Raw genomic sequence first — 13,682 nt, forward strand, 5'->3', positions numbered from 1 at the left:
ACTTATACACTTGTGTTTGAGATTTTGTTTATCTAAACTTAGCTATTTTTCTAAAATCTAAAAGCTAATGCTTTAAACAAGTTTTCAAAAGTTTAAACTCCCCCAGATTATCTTAACATTTTTTCTTTGTCTGAAGTCTATGCTTACTTAATCCATGCTTATTTTTGATGAATGCCAAAGGGAGAGGGTTAGGTGGTTAAGTTAGCTAAACCAAATTGAAAACACTAAAACTAACTACCATGTACCTGCTTTATTTATTTTTGCATTTTTTTTCACTAACTTAACCAGGTTGCCATTCCATCAAAAAGGGGGAGATTGTTGGTGCAGGTAGCACTAACGGTCTAACCTAGGTTTTGATGAATGACAAATAGGTTAAGTTAGTTTTGTTGTTGTCTGACACTTTGATCGAGTGTGCAGGAGAAGTCCAGACAGGTCGACGGGCTGACCGGATGTCTGGCACGAAGTCCAGTTAGGTCGACGGGCTGACCGGATAGCTGGCGAGAAGTCCAAGCGGGTCGACGGGCTGACCGGACGCTTGGCGAGAAGTCCAGCTAGGTCGACGGGCTGACCGGATAGCTGGCGAGAAGTCCAGACGGGTCGAAGGGCTGACCGGACGTCTGGCAGGTAAGTAAGGTAAGTCACTGGAGGGGAGTGACTGCGAGGACGCGTTCCCAGGAAGGGAACATTAGGCGTCGATCCGGCTTAGATCCATTTCGGATATCTAAGTCGAGATCGTGACTAGATTCCGGTCTCGGAAAGACGGAATCTAAGTCATACTCTTTGCTATTACTTTGTTGAACTTTAATTGTGCTAACAATCTGTTTTACAGGATATATATTTGCCTCCGGACTAACGTTTGTCTTGCAGGACGGATTCTGCAGGAAAACAGGGTCCGGGCGCCCGGGAGGCAAACTTTATCCTGATTGCGCGTCGCCACGTGAAGCTCATTGGTTGGACCTGCCACGTCTCTCCAGGGCGCCTGGAAGGGATCCGGGGCGCCCTGAGCTTCATATAAAAGAAGGGGCAAGGGTAGAGCTTCGACATGAACTAAGAATCCAAGATCTGCTGCTCAGTGCTCTTGCGACGCCACGAAAAGCTTTCCGACTCAGTGCTGGTTTTGTTTTAATTCTATTGTCGGTATTTTCTTAATTTGTCAATTCTTGTACTTAACTCTGTAATATTCGAATTGATAATGATTGCCCAACGAAAGTACTCACGGAGTACGGGCCTTCGAGTAGGAGTCGTCACAGGCTCCGAACGAAGTAAAATCAATTGTGTTCATTTACTTTTCCGCTGCGTACTTTTACACTCGAGTTTTCGAATCGATATTCACCCCCCCCACTCTATCGAACGATCACGGTCCTACAGAATCCACCATTTGGTCAATCCAGGGCAGTGGGTAGAAATCTTTCGGGCACGCCCTGTTCAGGTTGCGGAAGTCGATGCAGACTCTCCACTTGTTACCGGGCTTTGAGACTAGCACTACATTTGCGAGCCATCTTGGGAACTGCACCTCGCGTATGTGGCCGGCCTCCAGAAGCTTCTCAACTTCCGCCTGTATTATGACGTTCTACTCGGCACTATAATCCCACTTCTTTTGCTTGATGGGTCGAGCGTCCGGCCGGACATGTAGCTCTTGATGCGCGACGCTCGGCGAGATTCCTGGCAGCTCGTGCGTCGACCACGCGAAGACATCATGGTTTTGTTGGAGACATCTGGTCAGCTCCTCCTTCTGGCTTGCTTCCAGATCGGAGGCTATGAACGTCGTGGCCTCCGATCGAGCCGGATTAATCTACACCTCCTCCTTTTCTTCATAAACAAAAGTAGGCGACTTCTCGGTTATAGTATTTACCTCGATATGGGGAGCCTTCCGAGCGGATCTCGCCTCTGCTCGCACCATCTCCACATAGCAACGTCGCGCTGCCAACTGATCGCCTCTAACTTCTCTCACTCGGTCTTCCACGAGGAATTTGATCTTTTGGTGGAAAGTTGAGACAACTGCCCGGAACTCGTTGAGAGCCAGTCGGCCCAAAATGACGTTGTACGCTAAGGGAGCGTCCACAACGATGAAGTTAGCAGTCCGCGTCCTTCTGAGTGACTCTTGTCCGAGCGAAATAACCAACTTCATCTGACCGACTGGTTGAACCTTGTTGCCCGTGAATCCAAACAAGGGTGTGGTCATCGGTAGTAGCTCCGCCTTGTCGATCTGGAGCTGGTCGAACGCTTTCTTGAAGATGATGTTAACCGAACTCCCTGTGTCAATAAAGATACGATGGATAGTGTAGTTTGCTATTACCGCTCGGATGATGAGGGCGTCATCGTGCGACACTTCGACTCCCTCGAGGTCGCCATCGAGGTCGCCAGGACCAAAGCTGATTGCCGACCCGCTCGCCTTCTCCTAGTTGCATCCTACAGCATGTATTTCCAGTCATCGGGCATACAACTTGCGGGCTCGGTTGGAGTCACCACTGGTTGGCCCACTAGCGATGATGTTGATTTCTCCCCGCGCGGAATTATTTCTATTTTCTTCCTCCTGAGCGGATGGTCTGGCTTGCTCGTGGGAGACTCGAGGGTTAGCCCTTGGTTGGTGCTGTTGCTGCTGATAGTGATGTCGCTCGGGTGAACGCCTAACTATTCTCCGCTCGACGTGCTGATGATGAGCTCGCCTGTCCGGTGAAGGTGATCGGTGGCGATAGATCATTGGCTCAGGTTGGCTGACCGGGGGAAGACTCCGACAGTCCCGAGTATTATGGGTAGCTGATTGATGGATTTTGCAAAACATGGGCGTCCATACCTTGCCTTTTTGTCGAGGCCGCTCGGCCGAAATGTGTTGAACGGCTGGTGCCCTAGAATCTTGAGGTGGCCTCATCCCCTCGGCCCTCGGTCCTTTTGGCGGTTGCTGGTTGACGTGTGCTCTCCGTTCGGTTTGGGCTGGGGGCTCGCCCGGCGCTCCCTTTTTTTGGACCGCCTGTGCTTCTTCCACATTAATATACTCACTTGCCTTTTTCAGCATGTGATCGTAGTCGCGAGGCGGCTTCCTAATGAGCGAGCGAAAAAAATCCCCGTCGACTAAGCCTTGTGTAAAAGCATGCATCATTGTCTCAGACGAGACCGAGGGGATGTCCATAGCTGCTTGGTTGAAGCGCTGGATGTAGGCTCGGAGAGTTTCTCTTGGCCCTTGCTTCATGGAAAAGAGGTTGACGCTAGTCTTCTAATAGCGTCGGTTGCTGGCAAAGTGATGAAGGAACGCCATTCGGAAATCTCTGAAACTCTTAATTGATCCGTCCGACAACCTCGGGAACCAGCGTTGAGCCGAACCGGACAATGTAGTAAGGAAGACTCTACATTTGACTCCGTCGGTGTATTGATGAAGAGTGACAGTATTATCGAACTTACCGAGATGGTCGTCCAGATCGGTTACACCACTATACTCCCCGATCGATATTGGAGCGTAATGCTTTGGGAGAGGGTCTTGCAAGATCGCCTCAAAGAACTGGCGATTGACCCGCTTGGGGGATGAATCCGCGCGCAGCGCTTTCCCCTTTCTGGCATCCCGCACGGGTGCTTCATCGGACGATCCCTGGTTGGCTAGGGCCAACTCCGACGGAGTCTGGAATAGTGCCCGATGGAATGGAATAGGGGCGGCCGACGCGTCTCCTGGTGTGCCGGTCTGACCCTTGTTCTGAGCCCGGGTGGACTATAGTTCCGGTCGATCCTCCATTGCCACTCGGCCTCTAGAAACCGAGGCAGCCTGCTGCGCTATCCTTTCGGCTTGGGCCTTCTGCTGTTGCTCAACCATCTTTGCGGCTCACGCTTGGATGAGTGCCTCTAGCTCCTCAGGAGAGAGTGTTACCATGAGTTGGCGTCTAGCTTCTTCCATCTTCTCGGCTCGGATTCAGGTGCGTTCCCACAGACGGCGCCAATTTGATCCTGTCCGCACACTGAGTCGATGGAAACTGGGAACGTTGCACTCTCTGTTGCTCCCCGGTGATCTTCGCAGCGACGTAGCCTCCGATGAACCTCCAACAAAGTCGGACCGAGAAGGGGTTCCTGGCGACGACCCTCCGACGCTCAAGCCAGGCGATGGCAAGAAGAGACAGAGGCAGAATAGACATTGTGGCTACAGTAGATAAGGAGAAAAATCATACCCCCGTCGAAGTCCGGGGGATCTTTATATAGGACCCCGGAGAGGCGCGTGCACGCTTCCCAAGATGTGCACGTTCCTCAAAGCATACATTGGAATGGCTGTGTCAGAAAAGCATGCCTGACGTCATACCTCAATTGTCCGAGCATATCTCTGTCATGGCAGCGGAAACTTCCTCCGTACGATCCTTGGTACGACCCGACCGTCGACCATGCTGCTTGTCGGCGACAGACGTCTCGAGAATGATATCACTAGCTGCCCCTTTTGTCCTCTTCTAAGCCCTTTGTCTTTAACCGGGCCGGTCGGGCTGATCGCTCGGCCTCTAGGGCACCCGGGTATACACGCACCTCGGACCGGGTGAGACGGCCAATCGGTCACATACTCGGATGGGGCACCGACTAGCTGTTCTGCCGTTCGGCCTAGCAGCTCAGCTACTCGGCATAGCGGTTCCTCTATAAAGGAGCTTGTGAGCGTCGGAAGTTCAACCCGAGGTCGAGCTGTCTTCGTGGCGGCCCGGAGTCTACCCAGGCCGGTCGGCCAGGAGATTCCTCCCTGCTCGGCCGGACATTTGACTTCCTCTCTGCTCGGTCGGACCTTTGACTCTCCTGTGCCATTGACCCCTTCCTCTGTGGGCTCCCGATCCCTACCACCGGATCAGTATCTAAGAAAAAAAAATTTAATCATATTTTTAAAGAAATATTAAATTTAAAAAAATAAATAAATGCAGACGTATGAATTAGCGCCTGCCTCCCTTATCACAGATGATCCACAACAGATCACTTGTCTGAATTAGTGCATCCTAGTACGTTGTAAGAGATGTGGCTAAGAGTCATGAAATAAGTATATTTTTAATAAAAAAACAAAGGTCAATTGATGATTCCATTAATTTGTAGGCCTCTTTTTGATTTCATCTTTTTGCTTTAATTCATATAAAAATTATAATTTACATCAAATGGTCCTTTGACTATTCGATCTATATAATTGTCAACCTACTAACTTTGCCATTTTGACGTTCAATTCTAATTTTCAAAACGTTGGACACTAAAGGTGGAAAATGACGGAGCTTCCCACTGTTGGAGCAAAAAACTGGACCAATTTTTAAAACCATACATGCTTTAAGAAAAGTTTTTCATATGTTTATTACTTCCCTCATCTTTGAATCTTCCAAATAAACTGATAAAGCAACTGCTAACACATGCAAAATCACTAATTTCGGATTCATTAATGATCTCCAACAGTATTAGAGCACTTTTTCAAATGTATAATATATTTTTTTAATTCAGGTATTCATTCCTTAGAACTATTACTCACGACGATGATAGATTCAATCTCATAAAAATTTATATAAATTATTAGGATAAATCAGAAAGTACAGATAAGTCTTATCAAACGGCCTAGTATCACAATTTTTTCAAGATCTTAAGTTTAGGGATATAAATGAATCAAGTCATCCATGAGCTATTCGAATCTAGATTCGATAAAAGTTCATTTGAACTCGTTTAATCAGACTCGTTAAGACAAACAAATCAAACTCAAGCTTCATAATACTCAGTCTCGTTAGCTCATGAGCATGTTCATTAGTAAGCTCATAAATCATGCTTTAAATGAAAAAATAATAGTTTCAATATAAGACGGTCAAAGCGCTAGGAAATAATTCAATCGCCTTGATTCTATTTTAGTTTATTTTTAAAGTTTTTGGTCGGGTGCCTCGATCCTATTTTTTTATTTTTAAAAATTAAAAATTCCTTAAAACATCCTAAATACTTATATTACATCTCGTGAGCATCTAAAATTATTTATCCTGAACACTATAATCTAAGAGCAAAACTTAAATACATATAATATACCCCGTGAGTATCTAAAATTTTTTATCTAGAATACTATAACCCAAGAGGGAAGCCTAAAGCCTAGAAAAAAAATCTTATTGACTCAAACCCATTATAACTCAACCCTTAAATTCTAAAATTTTGAATCATAATATATATATTCAGGTGCTTGAATTCATTCCAAGTGCTTGGACCATGCCACCCACAACCCCGAGTGAAGTCCCGACAGATCCGCAATGAAATATAATATATATATATTCTGTTATCATTTATTGGGATAAATTTGGGTTTAGTGATAGATCAGATAATCTTTGAGAAGATCTGCAGAGTAAATCTGGTTCCTCTACCCAAATGGGTTAATCACGTCCACTGCACGAATCTAATGGCAGTATGGACACTGACGATGCTTTCCAATGGATTCCTTTTTGGGTATAAGAATCCATGTTTTTGCCAACACAGCCACGTCGAGTGGCCAAATGGAAGATGAAGCTGGTGAAGAATCCAGGTGTTTGCATTTGACGGCTCTCCGCCTTCTCCTTGTCCACAGATGTCGTTGATTGCGATGGTGGTGTAGGTACCCGGAGCGACAAGAAGCACCTCTTAACTAAGAAGCACTCTCACAATGGCTCACTTTGCAACCTTAAATACCAGCTTTGCTCCCTGCTAGGCTTCGCCTCTCCGCTTCCATGTCAATCCTCCACAGCAGGCTCCCCCCCCCCCCCCCGACGCCACTACCCAGTCAATCATTTTCTCCTGCCTGGCCAAGCGAAGACAACCCCTTAGCGAGGAGTCCCTCATCGTCCTTGTCCAGATGGCTAAGATGGGGTTTTTCCATTCTGACGCCTTCCTATTCACTCAGCTCATCCACAAGTTGTGCTGTGGCAACGCCAACTCCGGGGCTTGGTATTTCTTGTTAGATATACGTAATGTGAATGGAAAAGAGGTGAAAGACGAAAGATGTTCCATTGTGAATGAGACTTTAGTCCTACATTAGGAGTTTCATGGCATGTTGGTTGATTTATATTGATTCACATACATTTAGGATGTGAACAAATGCATGGGAAGAGACTCTCTCTCATCATGAGTGCGTAAGGGGAGTGTAAATGTAGGGCTTGGATTGCACTAAACCGTGTTGACTCGTGTGCGGGAATGACTTGCGAGCGCCGAATGTTGGACTAGTCGGGGCAAAATTTGCCCAAGTGAAATAACCAATATTTTACCACGTAAACCTTTTGCTGCTTGTGTAATGGATGCATTAAAGTAAGATTAATGAAGAAGCAAATGACCGAGCGAAACGCTAGCGTTTCACAGCTCAGCGAGTAATGGTCATTAATCGACTATTAACGCTGTCGTTGATCTGAGCTCCTATATAACGAGGCTGTGATCATAGGTTTACACACACATAAAAGTAGCAGAAGCTCTCCACTTATGTTCCCTCTTCCTCTATCGCGTAACTCCTACTCAATGGAGTGCCCGTGATAGTAGTCGGGTACCACTCAGTTCGCCATGACCTCCAGTGCTTGGTGGAATCATGGTTAACCGTTGTATCCTGTGAAACAGATGACTCGAGTAAACCTCGAAGCACTACTGGAGGTGGGCAAATTTGTTTCAAGGAAACTGCGTCAATCGCATGTCTCAGTCAGCTCACCTGATCTCTTCGTCCGCCCAGTCGGCCTCTTCGTCCTCCCGATTGGCCTCTTCGTCCTCTCGATCGGCCTCTTCGTCTGCCTGCTTGGCCTCTCTGCTTGCCCACTCAGCCTCTTCGCTCGGCCGACACTAGCTCGCTCAGCCTGCCTATTCTCTCGACCGACCTCTCGCTCAGCCTATCTGCTCGCCCAGCCAGCCTCTCGCACGGTTGGCTCTCTGTCTGAACGAACTTGCTCCGCCTTATTGCCCGATCGGCCAATCTACTACTTGCCCACCCGACCATTAAGTCTGCGCGGACTTTACTGCTCAAACTCGAAGCTCGGTCTGCACTCAGCAATTAGCAGAAACCAACCCCTGCTGGTAGCCTGAGATTATCAACTTAGATCATTTCAATAGATAAGTGAATTTAATTCGGTGTATTTAAATTCAACTAATATCCCGTAAATCTCCAAGAGCAGATTATTTTCTCCAACAATCTTTAAACATATTCGATTATGTTGAGATGGTCACAAATCAAGTGTTGATGTGCAACAGACTCAACATATGTAGGCCCGCTCTACCCATATTAGAACTGTGCCAATCAACCATGGGGAAAGGCCAGAGAAGTTCACTTGAGTGAACTTCAAGAGATGGCAGCAGAAGATGCTCTTCTACTTGACCACACTCATCTGGCTCAGTTCTTAACCGAGGGTCCTCCCAAGCGTGCTGAGGATGTTGATGCGTAAACCATCAATACAGTCGAGACATGGATTCATTCTGAGTTTCTTTATCAAAACTACATCCTCAGCTACCTTGTCGGCTCGCTGTATGTTGTATATAGCATGAAGAGAATAACTAAGGAGCTGTGGGAGTCCCTGGATAAGAAGTACAAGACGGAGGATGCAGGGACCAAGAAATCATCGTGGGTCGATTCTTGAATTACAAGATGGTTGACTCCAAGACGGTGATCAGCCAAGTCCAGGAGCTTCAGGTGATATTGCACAAGATCCACTCAGAATGGATGGTTCTGAGTGAAACCTTCCAGGTGGCTACTATCATTGAGAAGTTGTCTCCTGGCTGTAAGGACTTTAAGAATTATCTGAAGCACAAGCGGAAGGAGATGAATGTGAAGGAACTCATTGTTAGACTTCGCATCGAAGAAGACAACAAGAGTTCAGAGAGAAAGTTGTTCTCTCAAACTATTGTGAAAACCAACATGGTTAAGCACGGTCAAAGCTCGAAATTGAAGAACCCCAAATCTTCCAAGATGGGACCTAGAGGAGGCATCAGCAAGAAGAAGTTCTTTGATTAGTGCTTCAACTGTGACCGAGTTGCCCATGACTTCGCAAGGACTACATTTTTAGTGGGAGACCAAATTGTTTATTTTTCGTCATTTATCTCTAGTTTGTATTCACGCTCTATGTGATGAGTGTGGTGACCAATAAGTTCCTAGAATAGATGATGACATTATAGGTTCTTTGTCGTTGACATATGCATTGACACTAGCTCTTCTTGATTCATTCAAAGACATAATCGATAGTTGAGGAGGAGAAAATACATACTGCAGAGGTGGCATCCCAAATTTGGTGCCCATGGTCGACCGATCTTGGGGTGGATACATACAAAACGGAGTTGAGGCGGTGTTATTAAGATTCATTAGAATTTTTTGAAAACTTTAAAAATTTGAGAAATTTAGAGAATATTATGGAACATATGAAATATTTTAGAAATTTAAAAGCTATTGTGTGAGAGAGGAAAATTAAGAATATTAGAGATTTGGATGAAAGTGATTATATTGAGAAGATGTGTTTTCTTTCGCATTTGGATAATTCAAAAGATTTACAAAGGAAACGTTAAAATTTTTATCTATTTCGAATAAAAATACAAATATTGAATGAAAAGAATAAGAAAGAAGACGGAGTAAGTGGTAAGATAAATGAAAAAATGAAATAATGAAAATATATTTACATGTATTTTTTAAAAAATAAAAATAAAAATTAATCATTGAATAATGACTAACTTTTATATTTTATTTATTTTGAAAAAATCATTATCAAATAATAAAATAATTTTATTAAAAACTAAAAAGGAAAGACTCCCAAACAAGAGTCACTCCTAATGTTAATAAAATGAGTTACCTCCTACTGCAAAAGGAAGCATATTTGATAAGGAGTAATAAAAGGATGTCATGTTACTAAATAAATAGTAATGTGATTTTAGCCGCTTTCAAATTCTTGATATAGTTCCAATGTACTGATGCTTATTGTTGAAATCAGCGATACGTTTTCAAAAATCTTCATCTTTTTGGTCATTACCAGTGGTTGTGCTAGTACTGATAGTCATTAAAAAATGAAGTTATATGTTTTTTTTTTTAAAATTAATCATTCATCATCGACTAACTTTTACGTTTTATTTATTTTAGTTTTTTTAAATCATTAATCATTATCAAATTATAAAATAATTTTAATTTTATTAAAAAAATAAAAAGGAAATTTGGAAGAGGAGTCACTTCCATGTTAAGAAAATGAGTTTTTTTTATTTCTGCCATAGTTCATTCTAAATTATATAAAAAGGGATAAATTACGAGATCAGTTGGTAGTCGATCATAAAATTAACTAAAAATGAGAATGATTTTTTTTTTTTCAAAAATATGCGTTCATCGGGAATTGACCTTTTGCCCAATTATAATAAGTCTATCATCCTCTAATAAACTGGGCATTCTATTGACATAATAAAATGAGTACACTCCCACACGTAAGAAGAAGCTCGTTTTATTTGACACGTCATCCACAATGACAGTTATTTTTATTTTTTTTCTCCTTTCTTTCACACCATACCTAACAATATTCGACATAGACAACACTAAGTACATCCGCAATCTTAACGATTTTCTAGTGACAATCCCACAAAAATGAAAGGAGGTAAATATAAATATACAAATATGTAAGGTGAAATAAATCATAGATCGTCAATTCTTAATAATCAATTCTTAACTATTAAACTAAAAATATTATATGACCACTGTTTACACTACGCTTAGAGCATACATCGACAATGCTAAATGTATTATGGTCAGATGGATATCACATCAAATAGGGTTTGCGAAATGTATTCCTACAGTAAGCTAGCTTGGGCAAATTGTTTGCTCCTATTTTATGCATCCAGTTAATTTGCCCATAACTGCAGTCCTCCGTTTTGCTAAAACTAATCCTTTATTATCAGCCCCTGTTTTTGCCAACGCAGCCGCGTCGATTGGCCAAACGGAAGATGAAGCTGGTGAAGAATCCGTGTTTGCCTTTGACAGCTCTCCGCCGCTGCCACGCCACCTCCTCTTCTACAGCCGCCGCTGCCACCGACTTCGATTGCGATGGTGGCGTAGGCACCCGGAGCGACGTGAAACACCAGAAACCCTCTAGCAATGCCTCACCTCGCCACCTTAAATACCAGCTCTATTCCCTGCTCGGTTCCGCCTCTCCCGGCCGCCTCTCCGCCGCCTTGTCGATCCTCCGCGGTATGCTTCCCCCCGACTCCACTTCCCCTCCTGACGCCGCCACTCGGTCGATCGTTTTCTACGGCCTGGCTAAGCGAAGCCAGCCCCTGAACGAGGAGTCCCTCGCCCTCCTCGTCGAGATGGCCAAGATGGGACTTTTTCCGCACGACGCCATCCTGTTCACTCAGTTCATCACCAAGCTGTGCCGCTGCGGCGCCACCTCCGGGGCCTGGGATTTCTTTCACGCGGTAAAGGATGCTGGCGGCTCCATCGAGGCCCCTGTGTGCAACGCCCTCTTGACTGGCCTCGCTGCAATTCAAGACTTCGAAAGGATGAATCTTCTGTTTTCGGAGATGAAAAGCTTTGGCGTGCGGCCCGACGTAGTCACCTTTGGTATACTCATCAATTGCCTATGCAAATCCTGTCGCATCCATGATGCACTGAACGTGCTCGACGCAATGTCAAGCCCAGATTCAGGGGTCACCCCTGGCACAATCATTTTTAACACTGTCATCGGTGGGCTCTGCAAGGCAGGAAGGCTTCAGGATGGTCTCTCCTTGCTTGATAGGATGAAATCAAGCCATGCTTGTGATCCTGACAGTGTGACTTACACCAGCTTGATTGATGCCTTCTGCGAGGCTACAGAGTTAGACAAAGCTCATGAATTGCTTACCAGGATGGAGAAGGAAAGGGTGGCTGTCGATGTGGTTATTCTGAATACCTTTATATATAGAATGTGCAGGCATGGGATGATCGGAAGTGCCCTCAATTTTTTTCGAAAGAAGAAGGTCGAGTGGCCGGAAGTTAAAGGCAATGCTTTCACCTATACCGTCCTGATTGGTGCTTTTCTTCATTCCAACAATGTAGGATGGGCGATGACATTGTTTGACGAGATGATCAAAGAAGGGGTTTCCCCTGATTCTGTGACATACTCCACTCTCATATGTGGGTTGACTCAAGTTGGTAAACTGGATGATGCTTATTCGAACGTGTCGTTGATGAGAAAGAATGGTTTTCGAGTAGACATAAAGAGCTATAACATTTTGATCAGTGGGTTTTGCAAGAAGAAGAGGTTGGATAAGGCATTGGAGATACACGATGAAATATGCGAGGCAGGGCTTAGGCCTGATATCTTCACATACACTTCTTTGATTGATGCTTTCTGCAAGGCTGGTGATTTTTCAAAGGCTGGTAAATTCCTCAACAAAATGGTCGACAATGGATGCAACCCTGACGTTGTGACTTATGGAACTTTGATCAATGGTTACTGCAAATCTGGTGATCTTGAGCTGGTCATGAAGATCTTCAAGAGCATGGATGTGTCAATGGTGCCGGCCAACGCTGTTATTTATACTACCCTCATTGATTCTTATTGTAAGAATCAAAAAGTTGATGCAGCAATATACCTCTTCGATGAGATGCAGGAAAAAGATATATTGCCCAACGTCAGGACCTACACTGCTATTTTCAAGGGTCTTAAGAACCGTAACATGTTTGATAAAGCCTTCGAGCTTATGGACAAGATGAATTTGCAGGGATGCAAACCAGACTATGTGACAATGGATCTTCTTACAGGATGGTTAACTGTGATCGGTGAGACGGAGAGACTGAGACTATTTGTGCAACGGACGATATCTTCTAATATCGACTCGGGCAATCCTGATGTTTAATCTTATAGATGCTTCTTATGTAGTGTTGAGTTGTACCATTACGGTATGATTTCTGAAGCTCCTTTTCATAATTCAAGCAATAGCTTGTCACTGTGTTTCACATCATTGCTTGAATCGGCAAAGAAAATTGGATTTAGTGACTCTTTTGCAGTTCTTTGTTGGAAAAAATCTTTTTGTAGTTGCACATTTTAATTTATAATCTGAAACGGTTTAGTTCCAAACTGTCTTTTTCTCATCCTAATCATTTCCATCCTAATCAAGTTGCAGTTTTGCTTCGACTACTGTAGAACAGTATTAGTGTTAAGAGTTCGGTTAGGACACTTCACATCTACCTGGAAGTTAGATTTTGTGTGGATTTTCCTTTGAATAGAAGTGTCATATTATAGCCTATTTCGATCGAGTCATCTAACCATCTTTCACCTCGGGTGTACCATTCTTGCTCCTCTCCTCTCTAGGGCCTTCTTTTCCTTTCTTTCATCCCATGCCCAATAATATTCGACATGGACAATACTAAATCTATTATGGTCTGATCGATATTGCATCAAATATGTTTTGCGGAATGTGTTCTTATAGTAAGCTCGCTTGGGCAAACAATGTGAGGGATTGTAATTAGAACTGTTAGACGAATCCATCTGTGATGGGATGGATCGGCCTGTGATAGGCTAACCATTTGGCGGGATGAAACAAGTCGACCCATCATCTTGACAAGTTGAGAAATCTTCAATTCAACCTAATCCAAGGCAGATTGCAGATTAGGCGTACCAATCCGCGGGCCCAACAAATTTAAAAAATATTAATATCTTCAACATTTTACTTCAGAAAGATTTCATCAATCAAATATATCCAGAAATCGATATTTTAAATGTAAATGGAAACAAATGAGTACGTATATTTAATGATTTTTTTTTAAAATTATAACAAAAAAA

General features: G+C 43.9%; 1 protein-coding gene across 1 annotated transcript; it reads left to right on the forward strand.

The window, feature by feature from the left end:
* Positions 1-10,783: 10,783 nt before the first annotated feature.
* On the forward strand, positions 10,784-12,953 carry LOC122040722 (pentatricopeptide repeat-containing protein At3g61520, mitochondrial-like). Its single transcript, XM_042600146.1, has one exon. It carries the CDS (start codon positions 10,864-10,866, stop codon positions 12,754-12,756), a length of 1,893 nt encoding a protein of 630 aa, XP_042456080.1. The 5' UTR covers positions 10,784-10,863; the 3' UTR covers positions 12,757-12,953.
* The last annotated feature ends 729 nt before the right edge of the window (positions 12,954-13,682 follow it).

This window comes from Zingiber officinale, chromosome 2A, assembly GCF_018446385.1.
Source record: "Zingiber officinale cultivar Zhangliang chromosome 2A, Zo_v1.1, whole genome shotgun sequence".
In the NCBI taxonomy this organism is placed as follows: Eukaryota; Viridiplantae; Streptophyta; class Magnoliopsida; order Zingiberales; family Zingiberaceae; genus Zingiber; species Zingiber officinale.